This window comes from Dipteris shenzhenensis, chromosome 21, assembly GCF_047967505.1.
Source record: "Dipteris shenzhenensis isolate YYH24624 ecotype China chromosome 21, Dip_SZ_1.0, whole genome shotgun sequence".
Classification (NCBI taxonomy): domain Eukaryota; kingdom Viridiplantae; phylum Streptophyta; class Polypodiopsida; order Gleicheniales; family Dipteridaceae; genus Dipteris; species Dipteris shenzhenensis.
The window spans coordinates 37,075,418-37,100,811 of NC_141616.1; the positions used below are offsets into that span (position 1 = coordinate 37,075,418).

At 40.2% G+C, this 25,394-nt stretch overlaps 1 protein-coding gene across 1 annotated transcript in view; it reads left to right on the forward strand.

The window, feature by feature from the left end:
• Positions 1 to 24,561, forward strand: part of LOC147888811 (actin-depolymerizing factor-like) — a 122,507-nt gene extending 97,946 nt beyond the window's left edge. The window contains exons 2-4 of the mRNA XM_087392237.1: positions 23,471 to 23,550; positions 23,819 to 24,084; positions 24,185 to 24,561. Of these exons, the coding sequence (XP_087248363.1) occupies positions 23,548 to 23,550; positions 23,819 to 24,084; positions 24,185 to 24,335 (420 nt within the window). The 5' untranslated portion in view covers positions 23,471 to 23,547 and the 3' untranslated portion in view covers positions 24,336 to 24,561. The remainder of the gene's footprint in view (positions 1 to 23,470; positions 23,551 to 23,818; positions 24,085 to 24,184) is intronic.
• The last annotated feature ends 833 nt before the right edge of the window (positions 24,562 to 25,394 follow it).

The window sequence follows — 25,394 nt, forward strand, 5'->3', positions numbered from 1 at the left end:
CGTAACATGACTAGGTCACCTTCAGCAAATACAACTTTCTTTCTACCCTTGTTTGCATGTGCAGTATACACAGCTTGAGCATGCTCGATATTCTTTTTGACAATAGTCAAAATGCTAGAGAAATCTTCAGTAAATCGATCAGTAGCCTCTACTTGGTGCTTAAGGTGGGTCAATGGAGTCTTGAGAATGCTTTCAGATTGGTTTTTTATTGTTTGGAACCATGATGGACTACTTTGAGAATTCTTTGAGATGCTTCGAGGTATAATAAATGGCTTTGACAATTGTTTGACTGCTTCCCGATTGGTTGGAGCCATCTTGAACTACTTTGAGACTGCACTAGTTGGAGCAATGTGTAACTACTTTAGGACTCCTTTTTTAGTGCTTCTTGAGTGGTTGAATCCATAATGAACTGCTTTGAGACTGATTTCTAATTGGTTGGGGCAATGAATAACTACTTTGAGATTGTTTTTTGACTAGTTGGAGCATTAACTACTTTCAAACTGGTTGGAGCAATGAGTAACTGCTTTGCAACTACTTTGAGACTCTTTTCGAACTGTTAGAGCCATTACTAATTGTGTTTTCTCCTCATTCATGTTCAATGGAATATCCATGAGAATGCTTTGTGGCTGGTTGGAGCCATGATGACCTGCTTTAAGAGTGTTTTCAGACTGCTTTCTGATTGTTTGGAGCCATGATGAACTACTTTGAGCATGCTTTCACATTGCTTTGTGACTGGTTAATAATGAGCTGCTTCTAGTTGTTTTAGACTACTTACTGAGTAGTTGGGGCCAAGGTTACAAGAACAAAGGAACCATGATGAATTGCTTTGAGAGTTGCCAAGGTTACAAGAGCCAAGGTTGCCTCTATGCCCACAATTCATTGCCACTATGTCCTTTCTTGCCAGCCAATAGGTACTGGATTGACGACTTGCAATGCAGGAAGTGATATTACAATTTTGGCCATAAAGAAACCTATGGTATGGTATGAATGTTGAACTTGGCAGCAATGAATCGTGGCTAGATGCAACCTTAGTTCTTGTAAAGCGGGTCACTATTCCTCCATGCTTAAGGCATTGCATGCTCCCTTTTCTTCAATCTCCCCTCTCGTCCTTAGGATTGTTAGCTTCTTCAGAACCCCTACTTTGAAAGAAATTGCAACTTTCTTGTACTTCCAAGGCTTGTGATTTTTCCAGAAATCTTATAACAATTCCTCTTTGTCTTTTTTTTTTTCATTTCCAAAATTCCTCTTTGATGTTTTGATATGTTACCACCTGTTCTTCCCCACACACACTCATTCTTCCCCAAATCATGAACTTTTCTCTTATCTAGACCTCACTTGGTGAAAATAATTAACATGGAGTATTTTTGCAAGGCTAAGCGTGCATGTATTTTTTATATTTTCATGGATCAAGGAATCTATTAATTGTATAGCTCATTGCATGTACTATTATGCAATGAGTTGGGACCTTGTGAAGTAGAAGTAGGCTTCATCTTTTGTTCCTAGTGCCTTACAAATAGCTAATTCTTAGTATTATTTTCAAATTTTAATAGAAAGTATCATCCTCTTTTTCAAAAAAGGAGATGCAAATTGGAAATTCACACTCTTTAACCATACTACCCTACATACTCCCTTGAATAGGAACCAATATGCTATGTGTAGAATTTCCAAAGATGAAACTACATATAAAAAACTTAGTCCCAATCTATAGAAAATAAAGGCAAACTTGATCACTTTCTACCTCATCCTCTCGTAGTATCATGAAGTCATTCCTTGTGTGCAATTCATGGGTAGATGTCCCATAATTGCAAGGAGAGTCCAACAATGGTCTTTTTTGGAACCCTTTATGTGCCTTGCTCCTATCTCCCAAACACTTTGCCCTTCAGTGAGAACATGAGGGACTAATAGTAGGGAGGCATCAATTCCTAGATCTCTTGGCTTGAGATGTGCCCCCATCCATTAATTAAGCAAGGAAGATCATCTCTATAGAGGTAGGTTCCCATAACCCATGTCAATACTCAACAAATTCGTTGCATCATTGTGACAATGTGAGCGGAGCATTACCAAATTTTGTGGCCATGGCACAACTCCATGGTAGTCCACAATCACCTCTAGGTAGGTCTGCTATTCTAAAATAGTGACATGTCTCATATTTCTACATTGTCTCCAACCATGGACCCATGCAAAGGGACTTGTTTGTGAGCCACAAGCCAAAAGCAGGAGACCTTCAATCAGAGACTAGTCTACAAATGCGACTAGAAGTTGGCAAGGATCTTACGAACCACAATTATTGCTCCAACCAATGTCACTCTTACAAAAACCTAAGGGGAGACAACTAGCTATAAGCCTCTACCATTGTAGATGGTGTAGTAGGTGCTAATTAAGGGGCTAGTGCTCTCTCTCCACCCTAAATTGAGGCTAGCTTGAATGATGCTACCCATCTCCTCATCAAAGATAACCCCTCCTAGTTAATGGGCCATCCATGAAAATCCACATGTGCAACATCACCCATTGTCCACCCATCCATGGGGTACTTCTAAAAATACCTTGCTAAAGAGAGGGTCTCCATGGCATTCATCCTTGTCTAATACCTCAAACAATTAGCTCTTCCAAGAGGGCTTTGTTACACTATGTGTGCAAATCATTATCTACTCGCCAACTTTGGCATTGGTGCCCCATTTACCATTGAATCCTATCCATAAGAAGTTTTAGACCAGACACCTAAGTTTTCCAATTGCAATCTCGATGAAAACAATAAGAGGCAATGAGTTAACAACCAAAATTTGAGTTCAAGAATGTCTAGTCTACCCTGTCATAACCCTTCTTGAGATCTAAAAATAGGATCATGAGAAATTTGAGACTCATCGGCCTAATCTATGACCACCCAAAAAGTGAAGATGATGTCTAAGATGTTCCGCTCCAATACAAACCAACTTATCTACATATGTTGAATAATGTCGATGATGAAGGGTCTTAGACGTAGAATCAAGACCTTGGCTAAGATCTTGTAGGTGGTTTCTAGAGGGATACCTAAATGCCACTACTGGATGTAAGTTATGTTGCCTCTCCTTGGGGACAAGGCATATCCAAAAAGGAAGGGCGAAAGATCTCATAATCCAAATGAAGCCGAGTTGCTACTAAATCCCAAAATTATTAGGAGAAAATAGGGAAAAGTCCATCCTCTCTTAGGACTTTGTGCACTTGAAGAGTGTTGAGGGTCTCAGACAATTCACATTTAGAAATGGGAGTCAAAACCTCTCATCATGGTATTTGAAACCACCCTAAGGATTTGGGTCCAAATCTCCCCTCCTACACTCTCCATCTCCACCTCAAGATTAATGCCTCTACCCCAAACAATTGATTTGATCACCTCCCTCACCTCCTCCTGCTAAAGGAAGCCTAGGATTCGTGCTCCCTATTATGAGAAGCTCTCTTGTGGCTACGAGGTACTAGTTTGACATACATCCATGTCACAATTTTATGAGTGCATTTATAAGCAAGCTATGATTCAACAACCAAGCTATGTGACCTTCAGTTGCACGACTAGGTTATGTATATCCTTCATCTTTGACTAGAGGCTACAAGATGCTCTCTATGGATTCTATGTGGAGAGAGGCCAAGCATGAGCTTTGCTTTCCTCTTGATATGAGTCAAATAGGTAGGGCCTTGATCAAAGTCGTAGTTAAAGGGTGTTAATTTTAAGGCACTGCCTAGCAGATGAGGGTAGCTTGTTGATTCAAATGAGTTGGGGCTACAGGCTAAGAGCACAACCAATGATAACTTTTGCATATAGGTACACATACATTGATTCTTCTCCTTCAAAACCTTTTTCAAAGACTATTGAAACAAGGAGATTGGGACATGCCACAACCTCCAAAAGGCCGTGTCCCCCACTCCATCCTTCTCCCCATGCGACGAATAGTAGTGAGCTAGCATGTGCACTGGCTAAAGATTGTGCTTAGCCACTATAGCCCCTACTGCAAACATTGGTTTATGTTTCAACATCAAAGGTTCGAAATTTACATGTGTGAAGCCACAAGAGGCCATGGTAGATGTGGTGCCCGCATTTGTACTCTATTCAAGTGCCAAACTATCACCATCATCATGTTCATGCTTGCAGCCTACACCTCTACTTCTCTTGGATAAACCACCACCACAATCATAACTTCTAATTTGTATTGGTTTGTAGGAATAATGTCAAAGAATGACCCCAAGAATCACATTCTTTTGTTAACCATCACCATTGTTATAATGGTGATAGCCTACATCATCATCATCATCATCATCAACACCATATTCCAAAATATATCTTCTGTTATGTCCCCTTTCTTGAAGGAGGCAAGGCAAACTAGACAAGAACCCTAGTGAGGCTATAAATTACCTGTGAAGACATGTAATGCCAGAGAAGCCAACTTGAATGTTGGTGTGAAGGTATCTCTATTGCAATAAGATCTTCAGTTCTGCAAAGATGCTCATTAACAAAAGCTAGGTTTCCAACTGAGCGAGAGAGAGAGAGAGAGAGAGAGAGAGAGAGAGAGAGAGAGAGAGAGAGATCTTTTAAGTCATAGGAGAAATCCCAAGAGACCACATTGATCTAACCAATGAGAGTGGGATTCAAACACATGACATGATGACTGCCAAAACCAAATCCATGAGTTGACCAATCCACCACACTTAATAGGTTAGCCTGCCTTTGTATATTTAGACACATACACATCCTTTTTTAGACAGGGAGAGAGAGAGGTTTTTTATTGCAAGAATAGGGCACCAATTACAAAAAGTATTAGATTAGAATAAAGCATTAAATTTTGCTCCTTTCACGTTTGGCATCTACCTCATGCAACACTATTAAATTGCTAGTTTTCAGACTCATGAGAGTACAACCAAGTATCCCTTTTATTTACCTTATACCCATGGGAACCCTTGCTAGCTTGAGATCCTAGCCATTGATAGATCCATGACCACCATGAGATGGCATGAGACACCTTGTGCTAGCTGTATCCTTGACATAGCTTGAGGCATTCCCTTGAGGGGGGGTTTGTTGGGATATATCAAGGTGTATGCCTCAGGCACACCTTGGTTTCTATGTGTGAGTACTAGAGGCACCCATAAGCACAGTTAGGTGGTGGTAAGCCACATAGGATGCTTGAGATAATCTAGGAGTAGATTGAGGAGATGATTGTGGAGCTCTGAAGTCATCAATGATGTCAGTGAGCATGTAAGAGGTGCCTACATAAGGACCTCACTCTTCTTCATTCTTTAAGCAAGTATTCTGAATTTGTGTTCACTCTACTTTGCTTTCAGTTTACCAACATCTCTTTCATTTTCAAATCATAAAACTTGATCTTCAAAACTACTTTGGAGTTGGTGATTTTATTACCAAACATTTGAATGTTCTCAATCATCCTATCCATCCCTTCATACACCTTCCTAATACAAGGAGCATCCCCATCAACAAGCCTCAACATTAAAAGAATGGGCTTAGTAACCTGACGCAAGAGGCAAACATCATCCCAAAAGATGTCATCCAAGACAATGGACTTAACTCTTTGAGCCCCTGCAGAGTTTTGTTCACACCATGCATCCCACTCAATAGAAACAACAAGTTGCCTCAATTGAGATTTCAGCTTATAAAGGCACTTCAACATGATGAAATTATAGGCAAAGCGCATGTCAAGATACTTCAAGAGATTCTTTTTGGGGGATATCTTGCGAAAAATAGCCAAAATGTAGTGGTGGCAAGTGATGAAAGAAACAATATGATTCCCCATATGAATGGTGGGATCCACCCAATCCAACTTACCAATATCCTTCAAGAGAATATTCAGCCCATGTGCCATGCAAGGAGTGAAGGTAAGGTGAGGGTACTTCTCTTCAAGAATCCTCCATGTTGCCTTGTTGGAGTTCTCGCCATCAGAAACAAAATGAATAACCTTATCTACCCCCACATACTCAATGGAATCCATCCAAATGCTAGCCAACCTCTCGGCTGACTTTCCCTCCTCTGAATTATCAATAGCTTGGCTGACTTTCCCTCCTCTGAATTATCAATAGCTTTAATGAAAAAGCTTGCCCCCCTAGAGTACGCAATGATACCCTCAATAGAGCAGCTCCTAGTATCACTCCATCCATCTCCCAATAATGTGACACCACATCTCACCCATATGTCTTTGATGGGAGTCAAAGCCTACTCTATGGCGGTCTTCTCTATTGCCAAAATTGTGGTGCGTAGGGCCTCACATGAAGGAGTGTAAGATGGTCCAAAGGCTGTAATCTCCTTTACCATATCAATGAAGTAAGGATTGCGGGCCTTTGTTGTGGGTACATCTGGTCCATAAAAGAATCAGCCCACTGTAGCACCTATGCCCTCCTCTCAGGATGCCATGATGCCACAAGGCTAGCTTGCACGACTCTCGCAGTAGGGGCTGATGAAGTGGAGGCATGTGCATGTGAACCTATACCCCCGAAAAAGGAGCTAGAAAGGGAAGCAGTAGGAGAAAGTGCTGCATGTGAGGACGCCCTTGCTTGACCTCGAGGATCAAGAACCTTCTACTGTGCTTCCCCAGAATCCAATCTATCTACAAGTGCCTGAAAACGTGCCATCTCTAAATATAGTCCCAGGACAGCAGTTAATGTTTCTTTACTTGCAATAAGTGAGCTCGAACTCGGTGAGCCTCCAGATTTTTCTATGCCACAAAATTTGCATGTCCACTTGTGTGCGCCTCCTTTTGACTTGTTGTAGAAGCTTCCAAGCACCACTTCCTTCCACCATGGAGATTTGTGGTCTTGGTTGATGCCTTGGGGAGGAGCCATTGAGAGAAGGGGGCTGAGAGAGTAGGTTGAAGGGGAGAGAAGGGGGCTTAGCCTTGAGGTCTGAGGGATGGGACTCGGGAAAGGACTTGAGCCTTGAGGCTTGAGGGAAGGGAGGGGGCTGAAGCAAGAGTAGATGGAGGGAGTAGATGAATGGAGGGAGGGAGTAGTTGGATGGAGGGAGGGAGTAGATGGAAGGATAGAGTAGGAGGGAGTAGAAGGATGGAGGGAGGGAGGAGTTGGATGGAAGGAGGGAGGGAGGGAGTAGTAGGAGAGCTGCTGGTTGGAGGAGTAGGTAGGAGGGAGCAGATGGAGGTCGAAATGGTGCAGAAATGGTGCGAAAAATAGGGCTTCCAGTCGCAAAATGGCTATAGACAAAAACCCTAAATCTGAAACACCGGGTTTAGGTCTAGAACGGGTTCTGAGTACCCCAAAATGGAGTTCCTTGTTGACACCCAGTCTGGAACATTCCAGACTGGTTTCGAGGGGTTCTAGGGTTCCCACTTCTTTGGAAGGGCATTCCATTCAAAGGATCAATCATCCTGAAACTCGGATTCAGCTCTCTCTTTGGACAGTCCTCTGTAGCTTCAACCAAGATATTCCCAACTGTGGTCGAAGAGTTTTAGCTTTAATTAAGGCGCCTTGGTCCTCGGTCAAATCCCCTTAATTTCAGTCAAGAGGATTGACCTCAGTCGACCAGAGTATTTCTATGTTATGTGCACATGTTTGCTTGGTGGGTGCACCCAAAGAGTCTAGGATTAGTCTAGAGTTTATTTTTGCTTGCAAAGTGCTAATGATTAATGGATGCCATCTACATTTGATTAGGTACAAGAGAGTAGTTTAATATCCACTAATTAAGGAGCCTGGCAAGAAACTAGGAGGTGTCCATGTGACCAAGTGTAACGAAGACTCCAGAATTGCCCTTTGAGACATATAACTAGGAATTAGTCTAGGATTATGATAGTCGGCATGTTGCCAAGAATGTGAGCTGAGAGCTCTTTGTAAAAAGTTTCTCACATTTTGTAACACCCAGCCATCTACAACTCTGTACTCAAATTTTCTAAAGAAATAAATACCTTCGAGGGGTTCCAGCTCGATGATTGTCCTCGGTCCTAGTGCTATGCGAAGACAAAAGAGAGAGAGAGAGAGAAGAGAGAGAGAGAGAGAGAGAGAGAGAGAGAGAGAGAGAGAGAGAGAGAGAGAGAGAGAGAGAGAGAGAGAGGGAGGGAGAGAGAAAGAGAGAGATTGAGACAAATAGAAAAAGAGAGAGCGCTCAAGTATTGCGAGTACTACCCATAGTCAAAAACTATTGCTATAAAAAGACTTTAAATTGACACAATGTAAAGATATCTCAATCTACATTTCATTGGTATCAGAGCACAATTTCAACACACTTCTTAGAAGCGTGACCATCCTAGCACAAGAGGCTTCTACATTATTCAACAACCGTTAGCTATTTTGGCCAAAATTATGCTTTCCTAAAAGCCCAGCAGCCAAGGGACTAAAATCGAGCGATGACACATCGCTCGAGAAGTAAGGAGTTCTTCATGGCTTCAGTACATAAGCCTAGCTATTCCATCCTCGCTAGACAACGTATTCAGGAATTGACGAAATCCCTTGATCTTGAGGTGAAAATTGTGTACGGTAAGATCTGTTTCTGTGTAATATCTTTAGAACCAACCGTCTAATTTGGCCTTTAGCAGCTCAACCAATTTTCCTAACTAGACCTCAGACAACTAGCCGTATCATTTGACCAGACTCTGGTTAGTTAGCCAAGTAGACACATGGCAACATTCTCGTGGTAGTCATCCGATGTGGCAAATCTACAGGAAGCAGGTGTGACAGTCTAAGGAATGATACTAATGTGGTGATGTGACAGTTTCACACGTGGTAGTGCATGCAGGTAGTTGATGAGGCAATATGTGCAAATACTGACATGGCAACCAACACAAATGCTCATGTGGTAGACTAGCCAATTCATCTAACTAGATCATTGTCAGATAACCAATTTAGCCAACCAAACTCTAGTCAGGTTAACCAGGTGGCCAGCTAGTCCCCAAAAGAAAGAAAAAAAAGGGAGTCTTTACCTGTTAGCTCAGAAAGTAGTTTGTAGTTCTTACATGTCAAAAAACAACAAGAATATTATAGATTGCAGAGGGATAAAGAATTATGCATGGATAACTTTAAAATGAAAAAGAGGAGTTAAATGCATTCCTTAGGTTGGTTGCAGTAACCAGAAAGAGGCAACACAGCAATTAAGACTTAGGACACATGCTTTGAGTTGAGAGGCAGTTTTGATGCAAGTCTGGATTAAGTTCTAGATGCAATACACCTCTTAATGAGTGGATTTCCAGCTTAGACAGAAAAGATTGTGTGTATTATATCACATTTCTTGTGTGAGGGTTGATGAGTACCAAGCTGAAATTTTCGTGATGGCTTCTTTAGAACATGATATATCATCCTGTGGGGACACTATATCTAACACTTCTGCTGGAAAAGGAATGAAATTTGCAATTTCTACGTATATTGTTTTTGTTAAAGCACTGGATCCAAATGTACATGCATAGTTAAATGCATCTGAAAAGAAAAGATTTTAGTTTCTTGAAACTTTTAAAAATTGTTTTCGGATGCTCTACTAGGGGAGTAACCTCCTAAGAGACCTAAGGATCATCAAATAGAGCTCATGTCTGGTAGTAAGCCACCAAATAGGCCACCCTACAAGTTAGTGCCACACAGAGAGACCCAAGTGCAGGACTTGCTATCCAAAGGGCTAATCCAGCCTAGTTCATCTCCTTTCTGCTCACCTGTACTCCTAGTACATAAGAAAGACGATTCATTTGTAGGCTAGGCCAAGCAATGGAAGCTCAAGCAATAAGGGAGAGAAGACAAAAACGAGTTGCTATAATGAATTACTGCAAAACTGAGAGGAAGTTCAAGAGAGAGCCAACATAACAAAACCCTAGGACTAAGTGCCCTAACTGGACAAAGTGTCCCAATAGTCCTAAGTGGTCCATGTACTAACTATACCAACTAACCCTCACTGGCTATAACTAGGCCTATAATGCACATGAGAGAGAGAGAGAGAGAGAGCAAGAGCTGTTGACTTTTAGAATGGCCTACAAACCCCCTCCATGATATGGGCTAAAGTATCCTAGACGTGGCTCAGGATACTTGAATATCTAATGTCATGGTTGCACATGTTCATCCTGCAGGGATATAGCAACCTATGACTATACCGAGTACGATCAAGTCACAAAGAGTAGTAAGTTTAAAGCTTGCCGAAAAGCTTCAAAATTAGGTCGAGGTAGAGCCTTCGTAAAAAGATCTGCCAAGTTGTCTTCAGTGGGAACATAAGACAACTGAATATCACCTGTTGATAATCTCTCTCTGACATAGTGATAATGAGCCTCAATATGCTTTGTGTGAACATGAAAAATTGGAGTCCATGTAATAGCCAAAGCACTCTGACTATCTTTGAAGCTGACATTGAAGCTGACAGTAGGAGTTGTCTAGAGCTAAACACACTCCACATTAGCTGTAAAAACTATTTTGTACTCACCTTCACAACTAGAAGTAGTAATTATAGTCTACTGCTTACTGAACCAAGAAATGCATGAAATACCAAGCATGAAACAATTTCCACTATATGACACACAGGTGTTCGAACAGCCATCCCAATCGCTATTAGTGAATCCATTCATAACAAGGGAAGAATAAGCCTCATAAAGGAGGCCCAAATGTTGAGTGCCTTTGAGATACCTGAATACATGCTTCATGGCCTACTAATGGTGCATAGAGGGCTGTGCATATATGTGCTCAACTTTGAGACAATATATTGAAGATCGGGTCTCTCATTGCATAAGTAAATCAAACACCCATTGCCTGCTAATAGAGAGTGATATCACATGCACCGCTTCCATCCTCAGAAGAGAAGTGAAAACCGAGCTATAATGGTGTGGATACTGGCTTGCAATCCTCAAACTGAAGACGCTACCAAAGCTGTCCAATATACTTGGATTGTGACATAAAAATGCCCCCTCACTACTAGCAAATTGAATGCCCATATAGTAATGCAAAAGACCAAGATCAAACATAACAAAGATCATCTGCAAGTCAAGCTTAAAATCGGCAATTTGCTCAACTGGTGTCCTAGTTACAAGCGTGGCATCCACATGGAGCACTAAAATCATCAAATCTATCCCCCTCTTGTGGATGTAAAGGGTAGCCTCTGTAGGGCTATTCTAAAAGCCAAGTGTGAGCAAATGAGCATGTGTCCTGGAATACCAAGCCCAAGGTGCCTGCTTCAATCGAACCCTCCATAGCCTCAGTGCATCTCGCTCTCCAAATCTGCCATCCTGCAATGCTATCTAAGACCTCCCATGGAGAGTCAACCGAGGAGAGCTTTCTTTAAGCAACCTACCTTGCTTTCAGAACCTTCAACCTCAAAGCCTCAAAGCCAAGAGGTTGGGAAACATAGACCTCTTCCTGCAAATGCCCATGAAGGAAAGTTGTCTTGATATCAACTTGATGTTCCTACTGTTCAGAGTGTCTTCAAATATGTGAAAAACACAAATACATCTCCACTCCTAACAACAAGGTGCCAGCAGTCGGAGTATAGTCGAAAAGTAAGTGGACTATAAAAGACTATCACGAGATGTAAAGAGGATAGAGAGGAAATCTTGCAAAAGGTAGTATGCTGCTTGTATATTATGTTTTGACAGAGAATACATCAACTCAACAACTCAAACTCTCAACAGGAGCTGATACAAGATTTTATAGCCATCTGAGATCAGTCCAAGAGAGGAAACATCACCTCGCCATATTGGTATAGCATATTTTACATGAAATAGAGCTCGGGTAGAGGTTGCTTCCCAAATAGATAATCTAGAGGATATCTTTCATGACCCTGATTATATTCCTAGTGGGACAAGTTTCTCTGATAATTTCCTACATAGCCAGGACATGCACGAAGCAAAAAATGATCTAGAAAGATTAATGCTATCCACTCCAACACAAAAATTACTCCAAAGAATACTTGCCACTAATATTGCAGCTAGTGTCTTTCTGATTGCAAGGAAGAAATTGATTTTCAACCCTCTCCCACCACCTCCAAAGAAGAAGAAAAAAAATCAAAGTTTAATTTTAAGTTCATGCTTAGCACAAAATGCATAACCCATTGGTCAAAGCTGCAAAGTTAACTGGCAAGAAAGGTCAAGACCCTGACAGCCATGTTGGACAATTTGAGACAAGGTGGACAGCTATTGGATTTGGACAACTGCCAGATGAGACCAAGAAGGAGCAATTTGCTGTGACATTCAATGGTAAAGCAATGAATTGGTTTATGCAGTATGGTATTGCGCATTTTCACACTTATGATGAATTGAAGATTGCTTTCTTAAGTTGTTTTAGAAAAGAGAAAACAACAGGACATTTATGAAAAAGCTGAGAACAATGAAACAAAAAGATCTCATGGTTGAGGACTATTCACAGATGTTTAGAAACCTCAAGAGAAGGCTAACAACAAATCAAAGACCTACTCAAGAGCAACTGGGAGACTGTTTCTACAAGGGATTAAACAAGGAGCTACGAAACTGCAATAGCTGGCAGGGACCAGCTTGGAGGAGCAAATGATTTTAACAATATGATGGAAGCTGTTCAGAGAGTAGAGAGAAGACTTGGTACAACATCAAAGTCCAAGAAGACAAAAAAGAAACATCATTCAGATTCAGAGATAGACTCAGAGACAGACACAGATAGTGAAGTAGAGGAAGATACTGAAGATGAGGAAGACGACTCAACAGAATATGATGAGGATGATGAGAAACACTCAAAGAAAAAGAAGAAAGACAAAAAGCAAAAGCTGAAAGAAAAGCCCACAACAAAAAAGACAGCTGAAAAAATCTCCAAGTTGGAGAAGATGATTAAAGACCAGCTACAAAGCTTAAAGCCACCCCCACAACAGCAAAAAGTTCCATGTGAATTCTACAAAAAGGATAATCATGACAAAGAAAGATGCTGGTACACTCCCAATTACAGACGTAGGGTACCACCTTACATTCAGTAACAATAGAATCAAGTACCAGCAATACCTGCTAATCAAATAGTAGTGGCAAGACCATCACAACAAAGATATCAAAATGCAGCTCTAAGAAGGCCGAATCAACAACCATGGGGGAACCAACAGCAGCAAAGGCAAATGTAAGACCAAGAGGCACCTACAGTAGTATGGATGGCCATAGGCAAGGTTCACAATGTGAGCTTTGGTACAAGCACAAGGAAGAGAGAGGTATACCCATTATTCAATACGACAGAAGGAACAATCAAAACCATCAACAATAGTCTCCTCCAAGAGTACATATGGCCTGTCTAGAGCCCTGTCTAGAGCCCATCCATCAGGAGCACAACTACAACAATCGACGCAATCAAAGAAATGTTTAGGCTTTGGCAGTTACAAGATCAAAGAATACAAAGCCACTACCAGGGCTAGGAGATGTCCCAAGGGAAACAACCAGGCCAATGAACTGGTCAAATCAAACTGAGACAAGAAACAAAGCATTGCAACAAGTACTACAGAACAATGCCTCATTGGATATCAAAAAAGAACAATGGAATAACAAAGACAAAGGGATAATGCAGTACCAACAGATTGACGATAGCCCACCTACACAACAACACAACAATCATGCTATAAATTTACAATGCAGTAGCCGCCCATGAGGATAGTTTCCCAAGAAGAGCCAACATCCAAAAAATACTTAAGTCAAAATGCCACTCCAAAATAGAAAAAAAATTTTCCGGTTGGAATGACGCCGGAGTTCCACTTGATTTAAAGAATACAACTAAACAGATAGAACCACGGACCATGATCCACCAGGCCAAAACAACTCAAGGAAGTAAGGCGTGTATGCGACATGGGTGGGTAGACGAGGTGACTAGAGGAGTTTATTCCATGTCGCACAGTAGATTAAGGTCCACGCAGGTAAGAAAAAGCAGAAGAGAGGGTGTAGATGGGTTGGAGATATTGGGATCAAGCATGTGGTGTGGCGGTAGTAGAGATCATGGGAGAGAGCACGAATAGCCAACATTCCATGCAATTTACGTAACAAGCAGGTAAGTAGCCGCCTAAGTTGAAAGGAAAAAGCATGAGGCCGATCAAATGCACCTGAGATGAAGCCATGAGTGATGGGGAAAGAGTAGGAGGTGGAGGAGTGGCTGTGAGGATTGAGTCAAAGAGTAGGGAGGACAGCGACAACTTGAAGGTAGAGGAAGCTCTTTAGAAATAGGTAGCACCACCCTACCATAAATGTCCTCCATATGCACCTCATAGTAGGCCCAGGATGACATCCTCTCCCACCTTTTGATGTATCTATAAAATTCTTAAGTAAAATACAAATCTATTAGTTGTTAGATACCATCAAAACCCATAGGTTATTTCATAAGCTCATAGGGTGGCATATAATATTATAAAATCGTAACCAAGGGGGAAGGAGTAGTAATAGGGGAAGAAAAGAAATCATGAGTTTAACTCCCAATTATAAAGACATTAGAAGAAATTTTAGCTCATTAAATCCATATAAGGAATAGATTAGGACTTATCAAAGATGTCATAAAAAATGTGATTGGCTAGTGTGTGTAAACTCATGTGTGTGTGAGAGGGTATGGGTGGGATAAAACGTGAGTGTGTGTGTGTAGGAATATTGTAGGGCTAGGGAAAGATTTAATATGCGTTTTGGATTTTAATTACGAAAAGATATTTAGAAGCACTATCTACTATTTAAATTTTCATGAGGAAAAGATTGTCAAAAAGATGTCATAACCAGTATGGACTAGCACATGTATGTACTTCCAAAAATAATTATTAGAAATGGACCATCAGAGTATTAAAAGGTACATTATGAGTTAGCAAAGATTTCCCAAGTCTCACCAATAAAGATTTCCAAGGTAAAAGAACTATGTGTGTGCATATGCATGTGTGTGTGTGTGTGTGTGCGTGCATGAGTGTGTGTGCGTGTGTGTGTGCATGTGCATGTGCGTGCATGTGTGTGCATGTGCGTTTTCATGTGTGTGTGTGTGCATGTGCATGTGCATGTGTGTGTGTGCATGTGAGTATGCATGTGCATGTGTGTGTGCATGTGTGTGCATGTGCGTGTGCATGTGCATGTGCATCTACGTGCACATGAATGTGTATAAGTGTGTTTGTGTGTGTGTTTGAGAGAGAGAGAGAGAGAGAGAGAGAGAGAGAGAGAGAGAGAGAGAGAGAGAGAGAGAGAGAGAGAGAGAGAGAATTTGAACCTCACATGATTATAAAGGCAAGTTGTGCCATCTCCAAAATGCAAAACATTGGGCAAAGATAACCTCTTGGAAATATTATTACCTCACATAATCTCATTTGCATTCATTTGGCTTGCAGGTGTGATTGAAACTTACCTGATATGCTAGATATTGAAGTGTTAACCACTTCCACAACCAAGATGAACATTGTCTCCCTCACCCTCTCTTTTTCATGACTCAATTGTGGTGCACCTTACCCCACCACTCTAGGTACAAGAGCCATGGATTAGAATCTTGATGAATGAAGAGCATTTGGGCTCTTGCAAGCTTTTCATAAGAAAAAAATAGGTAGGAAAGCCAACCAAAAGTATCGCTTTAGTAAATTCCTTGATGTCATAGATATATAGTATACTAAAAATGCTATAAAAGCTAATTCCGGTGTGGCAATGTTAAAAATACCATTGATATTGTGGCTTGTACCACCAATATAAAAGGTAATATTGTTGATATGAAGGATATTGTTGCCATTGTATTTATCATAGGGGTGATTTTTCTAGGTTACCAATATGATAACATTATTTTCATGCAATTTCGGACCAAAAATGACAATCGTGAATGACATGTTAACACAAACATGAAAATGTGAAAAAAATACTTGATTAGATATGGGATATATTACTATATTGTTTGCATAGGTTTCCACTACATTAAGGTAGGGACCTTTTCTCCCTTGCCTAGTCCATTTCTACATGTGAGGTCATGCGTTGGCAGCCATGCACACCTTTCTCTCTCTCCTTTTCTTAAAAGGGCTCTAAGCTATTGAGCAAAAAAACTATTAACCCCTTGTATAATATGTTTGATATTATCCTGAATTACATATGGGATATATTAATCTATTGTTTGTATCTCCAATACATTAGGATAGAGGCCTTTGACCCCTTGTCTAGTACATTCAATTATCAATATTTTCAGGGGTAAAGACAACCTCCAACATTTGGTGGTATGGGAAAACAAAATGCATGGTATAAGAAGGATGTATCCAGGGATGTTTTTATCGAAGCCATGCCTATATATTAATATAAAATCTTGGTGAAAGTTTTTCAACTCATTTTTTTAGTTTCACAATATTGATAGAATGTAATACTTTTATATATTTTTTGTTTTAAATTTTGAAGGAATAAGTGTAAATCTTGGCGAAACTTCAAAATTTTTGCATAAAAGTTTCAATCCTGGCGAATGTTTCAAACATTTATTTTTATTAAAGCATACAAACTTTCAACGCCAATATAAAAGTTTAGCTTCTTAACGAAACTAACTTTAAAAAATCATCCATGGATGTATCCAATTGCTATATACTTTTTAATGAGGACACTAATATTGGAAGTTGGCTACTTGGCTATTGCATGTCTATCTTCGCATTGTTCAGTCTATCTTGCTACATTATATTGACTTTTATCTGCCATTGATTTTTTCACTAAAGGGTGTCTCTCTTCATGTCCACCTTATGGACATTTTCTGGTAGTCAATGCATGGCAAGAAAAGCTTGCAGATACTTCCGGTACAAATATTATGCTCACCCAAATTGCATGGAGGGCTGAATATTCTTAATATTCATGTGCACATTTTAGCTCACAAAGGCAAAATGATGCTGCGGTTTCTTCAAGATATCATCCTTGGAATGTGTGTACATAGAATATGTATAAAGTTGGTGAAAAGTGTCGAATCCATCAGGTAGTCCAAGCTCTGAGGTCAGGGTCCGCTTACTTGCTACCATCTGAATAAACCATATGTTAGAATAATATAGCTTGATTTGGGTAGACAGGTAATGCCTGTGCTACTTGGCTTGTTATTGCTTTACGTAGGAACAAGCACAACCTTCCAAGTTCTAGAGTATTAAATAAAGGTGACTGTATATTAGATATAAGATATATGGGGGCTACTCCACACCCATAAGGGAAAACTAATAAATCATACCAAGGGATGATCCACCCCCCTTTTTTGTGGAAAAAATTAAACGTTACAAAAGTAAAATTTTTAAAAAAGAGGGTTACAGCCACACCCTTAGTGACAAAGAAAATTATCTCACTATTTTTATAAACACCTTTAAAAAAGAAGATGATGGGGGTACACCACTCCCATGATTAAGGAAAAATGGTGAAAAGCTTTACAATTTTGCTAAAAACTGAAGCTAATAAAAACTTGCCTAAGCTTATGAATAAAAGGAAAATTGTGAAATCCTTTTATATCAATAATTTGAAGAAATTTGAGAAATTTAAGAACAAATAAAGGAGAAACATAAAAGTTAGTCAAAAAATAATTAAAACATTTTAGAAGATTAATTGAATAGTTCTTTTTTTTAAAAAGAGGACTCAAGAAATTAAAGCATTCTTTAACATGGAGTAAAGGAGAAATAAACAAAAAAAGGGGGAAACATTAAGAAAGAGTTATCTAAGTGTTATATAGCTTATATATATATATATATAATATATATATAGATATAGATATAGATATAGATATAGATATATATAAATGTATGTATATATGGAAATATGGAAATATAAGAATATATAATATATTAAGCACACTAAACGGTTATGACCATGGAACAAATATTGACTGTGAGATTAGATTTTGGTACTACATACGGTTGGATGCATTTGTTGTTGGCACGGAAGTTCCATTTTGTTTCTCCTAATATTTTCATCTTCTAATGTCCCTCTCTCGATCCTCCTCTTCTAACAAACGTGTGCATGATGATCATGGCAGTTGTGCACGAGGCAACTCAGTGTGGAGCAAGGATTGTAACGATGGTAATACGTCTACCAAGTCTCCCAAGTAGAGGATCAATCTGAGCAGCAAGAAATTATTGTCCTTGAGAAGAAGAAGAAGAGATCAAATTCCATAAAAACATATGATGAGGGGATTATGGCACATGATGATGTGACAAAAAATATATATATGAGCTGCAAAGGTGTAAGGAGACTAAAATGTAGTGCAAGCTCTCTCTCTCTCTCTCTCTCTCTCTCTCTCTCTCTCTCTCTCTCTCCCATTTCTCACACTTTCATTATGGTTATACCCACAACCCCCCCTTCCCCTGAAACACATTTAAATCAATTTTATAGATGATAGGGCACCTTGATATTTTTATTGGTATTGTGTCCCCCCCTTTTTTTCTACTCATTATTATATATCTTCCCCTTCCTTGTGCATCTTCTTAACCTAGCATGTAATTCCCCATTATGTAAATCCCCATGATGAAGTTAGTAATGCTCTCTTTATATTCTATAGTAAGATTAAAAAATACAGTAATTTCCTTTTTGCCGACCCATGAGATTGTAAGTATTTACGTTTTTCCCCCTACACTCTTGTTTCTTCTTTTAAAACAATGTGGGGACTAAGGCCCTGCATCTTGGAGTGTCATTACAAGTGTAAGTGTAAATTTGCTCGATAAATATTTCCAATAACTTGTAAAAGGAAAACGATAGGTGTAAATTGGAAGGAAAGGAAAAGAGAAAAAGAAAGTGAAGGTGAAGCAATATGGGCAAAGATGGTGGGTGAAAGAAAGGAGAGAAAAGAGATGTTAGAAGCCCTTAACTACTACTAACCCACACTTAAACCATGTTGACCAAATACATGCAAAACAAAACTTAACTATTAGTGGGTAGTTTGGGAGCCCTTATGATGCATTCAAGTAAAAATGTTGAGAGCATAGTTGAGGTTCACCAATGACTGTCTGGTGGGGATGAGTGTTGCACTCCAACAGCCACAACAACACTCTTGTGAGCACAAATGATTTGATCACGGTGCACCACATCTGTGCTGTGAAAGGTATGAAAAAGAACATATGCAGGTTCTTGCCTAGCCTTTACCACCGTTACAATTCTAGTATGAAGTTATAATTGGTTGACGTTCACCATTGATACCCGCTGTGCTCCAATTGTGATGTCTCAAACAATTGCATGGTATTCGCTCTCTGCAGCAAACATCAATAAGTCCATAATCTTTTCCTATAGCAGGGGAAGAAACAGGGCCGTGATTTTGCCTGAGAGTTAGTCTATTGTGTGCTTTGAAGATTTTGAAATGTCTAGGTCACGTACCTTTTGCCATTTCAATGATCATAACTAGTGTCGTATTCAGGGCCGGAATTGTTCTCATTGAAGTTGAATTTTGAGAAGGAGAAATTCTAAATAGCCTCTGTGAAGACATCGATGCGAGTATCCTGTGACTTTAGAGGGGTCAGAACAATTTACAAACTGCCAAAAACTAGTGATGTTAGGAACAAGGACACGAAGATAACCACACTCTACACAGATATTAGAAGAGTTTGCATCTACGGGAGTTGTGGAAAGCAGAAGGGGAGAAGAGAAAATAAGGTAGAAAGAAAAACAAGTAGAGGATGAAGATGTTCCCATGAAGCAAAGAGAAGGATGCATAGTATGATCTTTGGAGTCCCATAGAGTAGATAATAGATGGTTAGACAAGTTTTACAGGGCTCGCAGATCTGTTTGCCAGACCATTTGAGCCTATGATCAGATGCTTGTGGTTTTTTTTCTTTTTCACTCTGCATTGGTGGATACAATTTTTTGTGCAAAGGGGTTGCGAGCATTATCATATTAGTAATTTATACAGTGAGGGAAACGAGCTTGACTTCCTTTGTTGGAGGGCCTATTGCCACACAAAAAACCACACTTGGCTAGAAATTGATTTGGTAAACAAGGAAAAACAATTGCGATGAATCACTCAAAATAAATGTTGACAAAACTGCACAACGACTGCGATGGATTGCAAAAAGTTGCGATGGTGAATGTGATTAAGCTTGGAAAGAGAGAAAGCAAAGCATTGAGGCGAATCAGCGCAAGAGAACTTACAATTACGTGGAGGGTTGGGTTTTGCACTAGAGGTGGAGTCAAAGAAGAGGGGAGCAGGAGCAAGAGGAAAGGCAAGAGAGGGATGTGTTAGGATGGACGCCATAGCCAGTATGCCTACTAACTAGAGTGATTATCATTCCTTTAACAACACAGAGTGAACAAGATGAATTTTGTTCATGTGGCCTACCCAGAGAGAGAGAGAGAGAGAGAGAGAGAGAGAGGGGGGGGGGGAGGGGGGAAGAAAAAGATGGGAAGATAAAGAGAAAGAAGAAGAAAGAGAGAGAGAGAGAGAGAGAGAGAGAGAGAGAGAGAGAGAGGGGGGGGGGGGGGGAGAAAAAGATGGGAAGAGAAAGAGAGAGAAGAAGGAAGAGAGAGAGAAAGGGGGAGAAAAAAATGGGATGGAAATAGCAATAATCAATAACCAATCCAATAGTTCCACGTAGCCAACCCCAAAACCAATCGAATATTGCCACCTTGGTTAGAAATTTATCATCTCCACCAAAACCAAGTCTTCACTAAAGCCTTTCCCCCGAGTAGGCAAAAAAAGGGCAAGAAACTTGCTAAATTTGGGCATGAAACTTGCTATACAAGAAAGTTCCTATATAGGAAAGTTACTAACTAGGTCAAACATTCCTAACTATACCATTAACTTAAGACTGGACCCTAGTCCCCCACTAACTCGCTAACTTGACCGGCTACTCACAAACCCCCACTTTCCCAACCCACCTCCCAAAAATCCACTCGATCCCTAAGACTCTTTGCAGGGCTAAAAATATTTACTTCCACATCCCCTCCCCCCAAATCCGCCTCTTTAAAATTCATATATTTTTGTTGTGCTTCCCCATTTTTTGCCACTAAGACTAGTTAAAATTATTAGTCTAGGTAAGGGTAGATTCCTTTTTAGTCCTTCTATGAACTTGTATCTTTTCCTCCCCATATACATGTGTGTGTGTGTGTGTGTGTGTTTGTGCGTGCATGCATGCATGTGTGCGTGTGCGTGCGTGCGTGCACGTGTGTTTGTGCATGCATGCGTGCATGTGTGCGCGCATGTGTGTGTGTGCATGTGCATGTGCATGTGCGTGTGTGTGTGCGTGTGCGTGTGTCCATGTGTGTGTGTGTGTGTGTGTGTGTGTGGAGAGGGGGCACAACTAAAGAGCACAACCAGAGATGAGGAGAGAGGGCACAACTAGAGAGCACTCCACAAAATGATTAATTGTACATTAGTTTTAGTTGAGAAAAAAGAATATATACAAATCTCTTTAGGGTTAGGGTTATCGAAGAGCTTGCTCGAAGTTGAACACACAGTTAAAATCATCATCTTTTGCAAATCAAACAATCACTCAGTGAGAAATAGACATCCACACATACACATGCATGGGGGGGGGGGGGGAGAGAGAGAGAGAGAGAGAGAGAGAGAGAGAGAGAGAGGGATTAAAATTGTTTACATTTGTAAATATAGCATATGCAATTAGATTACTTTAGATAAGCGTATGCAATGAAATTACTTCTACCTTAACCACATGTTATGTAAATAATATGTAAAAAGGTTGAGCATGCACACTTTGAAGTGAGAATGACATATGCGAGAATGATTATGATGGTCATACGAGACCAACTTAAAGTTTTTTGGAATAAAGCTTGGCAAACAGTGCCCCATTGATGCAATAAAGTCACCAACCTTTCTCTAGATCCTATGAAACTAGACCATATGTCGAGGATGAGTGCTCACTTTAATGTACTTTGAACTTTGTGGGATTATTATAGATTTTACCTCTTTTTTGAATCTAGAGAAGAAGAAAAGTTGAGGATGGGGGGTTGCCTAGAGAGGAAATATATTATGCTTCTCCACATATGATTGGTGTTAGAGAAAGTGTGGCATAACTTCAACTACAAGTGTGTGGCTATGCTTGGGAAAGCACACAAGGAATGGTTACGTTGACACGATTGAAGAATAAGTTTGGATTCAGTGGAGGAGACGTGGGGCACTACTAGCTAGTTTACACTAAGAGAGTCTAGGGCACCATATGGTTGTTGGCAAAGTGGTGGATTTATGATGCAAGAGCTAATGGAGAGCTTGATGGAGGGGTGGAAGGTGGAGGAGTGCTTTTTAAATGAAGGGATTTTTTTTTTCTTTAATGAAGTGAAAACTTGTGGGCTTGGTAGGCATGCATTTTCGATTAGTTGGCTTTTGGTTGGGAGATTGATGGTCAAGGTGTTAAAGTGGGAGTGGATATTAAGTTCATCAAATCTCAAATTATTGGTTGTTTGTAGCTTGCATTTTATTATGTGTGCATGTTTCAACAATGTGTATCTCATATTCTTGCATTTATAGTTTTGTCATGATAGACCATTTGTGCCTTACTAAACATATGGGGCCCTCATACATGTTGTAAGAACTTAGGCACATATTGAGAATCTTGTAAATACTAATAATGCTAGCTTATTAATGCCAATAATTGACACATTTAAACCACAACATAAGAAGTGCGTAATAATTAATTTCACATCAATAGACACCAACAAAACGTAAGGACATCTCTGTAAGCATCGCACAGAGATAGCATAAATGTGTGTACGTGTGGCCACAAACAAAAAACAATGACATCAATTTAAAGAAGCATCAATATCTTGTACCTTAGTCCCTCAGAATTTGCACCTTGTAAGTTCCTTAAATAATCATTCAATGGCTTATTACCATAAGGTGTTGACCTTACATCTAGTATATTGTACAATTTTATTTTTGGGAGTGTGTAGAGTCCCTAAATAGGCTTTATGTGTGAAGGCCCTTTCACCTTATTTTTCACCTCATTGTACAACCTCACACAATCTATCCTTTAAGAATAGTTGTTCACAAGAAGTTATAGGGTTTTTAAAGAGGTATGGATTTCATGAGATTAGAGTATATTAATTGAAACTAGGTATGAAGGAAAGAAGAAAATGCAAACCACTCTCTGCCCCACTCATCCCCCTTTGAGTGAGCACATTAGAAGAAGAAATGTAAAAGAAAAGTAGGACGATCATTTGACCAGGTGCAAGTCAAAAGGTTTGCTACTGCAAGTGCTTGTGATGAAGGCTATGACCTAGCATGAGGTTTTCCCTTGATCAGCATGTGACCATTGCTTGTCAAGACATAGCACCTCTTGTTGAAGGATGTCTTATCAAGAGAGGCTCTAATCTAATGTCTCGAATTCAGCATAAGGTTTTGCATGGAGCATGTCTATAATTGACATAAGCCTTTGCCTCTAATTTGGCATAGCATGTCTCTACCGAGCAATTTCTTGAGGGAGGTTTTGCCTTTACCTGAGTCAGTGGGCAACAACATAGGTAGTAAAGGAAAGGTAGAACACGGTATTGGGATGGAAGGTGGGTGTCACTTTTCATAAAAGGAACGCCACCTTCTTCAAGCTTATCATTTTTGAGTGTTTCTTCTTCATTCTTCTTTTTCTTCTTCTTCATCTTCATCTTCATCTTCATCTTCATCTTCTTCTTCTTCTTCTTCTTCATCTTTGTCTTAGATCCATCCTCCATCTCCTTTCCCATCTCTTTCTTCGATTTCGTACTGCTGATCGCTCCTCCTTTTGGACCTCCTTCCGCCTTCCTCATGGTAAGCCATCTTCCATCGTTTGCACCTCCTTCCCGTCGATCGTTTCTGCACTCGATCCCATCGTCTGTTCCAATAATTAGATCGGCCAACTCTACTCTCTGATCGCGCCAGATTATACCCAGACATGGCCAGTCTTCGACTTAAGAATTGCACTTGATTCATTGATCGCGCCAGATTATACCCAGGAATCGGAAGTCTTCCATGGAGACTTGCACTTGATTCAAGTTGCTTGCCATATGCTGATCTCGCTCGCTTTTTCTTTGCCCAGGCCAACGCGCGGTCGGGAATGGGCGTCGATGACAGCTGTAAGCTTACTTTTATGGAGCTTCAAAGGAAGAAGGCCCATCGTTACATCGTGTTCAAGATTGACGAGAAAAAGAAAGAGATAATTGTGGAGAAGATCGGACAGGCCGCTGAGAGCTATGACGATTTCGCTGCTTCGCTTCCTGAGAAAGAGTGCAGATATGCGGTATATGATTTTGATTTTGTCACCGAGGACAACTGCCAGAAAAGCAAGATTTTCTTCATCGCTTGGTACGCCAACGAACGTGTATCTTTACCCCATCCAACTCTCAAAATTTCGTTCGACCGTATGATGGGTCGATCTTAATGCATTCAAGCGCTGTTTTTCCAGGTCTCCTGATACTTCTGGAATCCGCACAAAGTTTCTTTACGCGACCTCTAAAGACAAGTTCCGCAGGGAGCTGGATGGGGTTCATTACGAGGTGCAAGCCACCGATCCCACCGAAATTGGCATCGACGTCCTGAGAGAACGTGCCAACTAGCAAGCTTGAAAGGGCTGGAAGCAACTCCACTAACAATATACTCTTGCTCGTACGTTTGAGAGAGTAAGGGGTCTTTGTAATTCCTGCACAGAGGCCAACACCACAGGTGGCCACTAAGATCTAACTCATATATGACTGGAGTCAGCATAAAGATGGAAACTGTAAGATGATTGTGTCGGTTTCTTGGATGATTTTGCTTGTCTAAATTCTCGTTTGAAGACTACAACTTGGGGTTTCAAAAATGGTGGAAGATCTTGTTGTTTGCATAACAGTGAGCATGAGATCCCCATCCTTGAGATATATGGAAACAGATTTCATAGTTGTGTGGATGAATTTGATTGTTTAATTACTTGCAATTAACATTCAGATGCAGCCAATATATGTACAGGAGATTGGTCTGAGCAATAGGAGATTGGTCTAAATTGCTTAGAGGGATGGTTGGTTTGTTTTGATGGCTAAATCTCTCCGTTAATATAGATGTCACCTGTAGGATGCATTTCAGGGCTCCTTTGTCTTTAACTTACAGTTTAAGGATTTCTATTGGCCACATTGTTCATTGCAGCCTTTACCCAGCCTTTTTCCTTATCCTTATTATGGGGTACTCAAAACGATCCCATCCTCAATAATGTAAGTCTTCTCTCTTCTTCCCCAACGTTCAAGGTTATGGATATCTACTACGAATGTGAGGAAAGAAAACTAAGTTTATTATTCAACATCAATTCCCCATGCACAAACCAGCCAAACTTATTTGAACCCAACAAGGCGTATTCTTTGCTTAGTTCGATGAAAATGTCTTTGGCTTTAAGTTGATGCTTAAGATTATACGGGCTGTGAGGATATGGTACAAAGAGGTGCTAGGGTAGTGGGTTTGGTTGGGAGGATGGGGAAAGTTCTCGAGATCATGTAGTGACAACCACGTCGAAATTATAGGACTTTATCATTGTGGCATGTATTGTGACCATGAGCATACTCTGGTCCATTGAATAAATGCCAAAGCTTGAACATACATTCATGTATGATGATTGGAAGGCACTAACTATTTCTCAAGAAAACCAATTC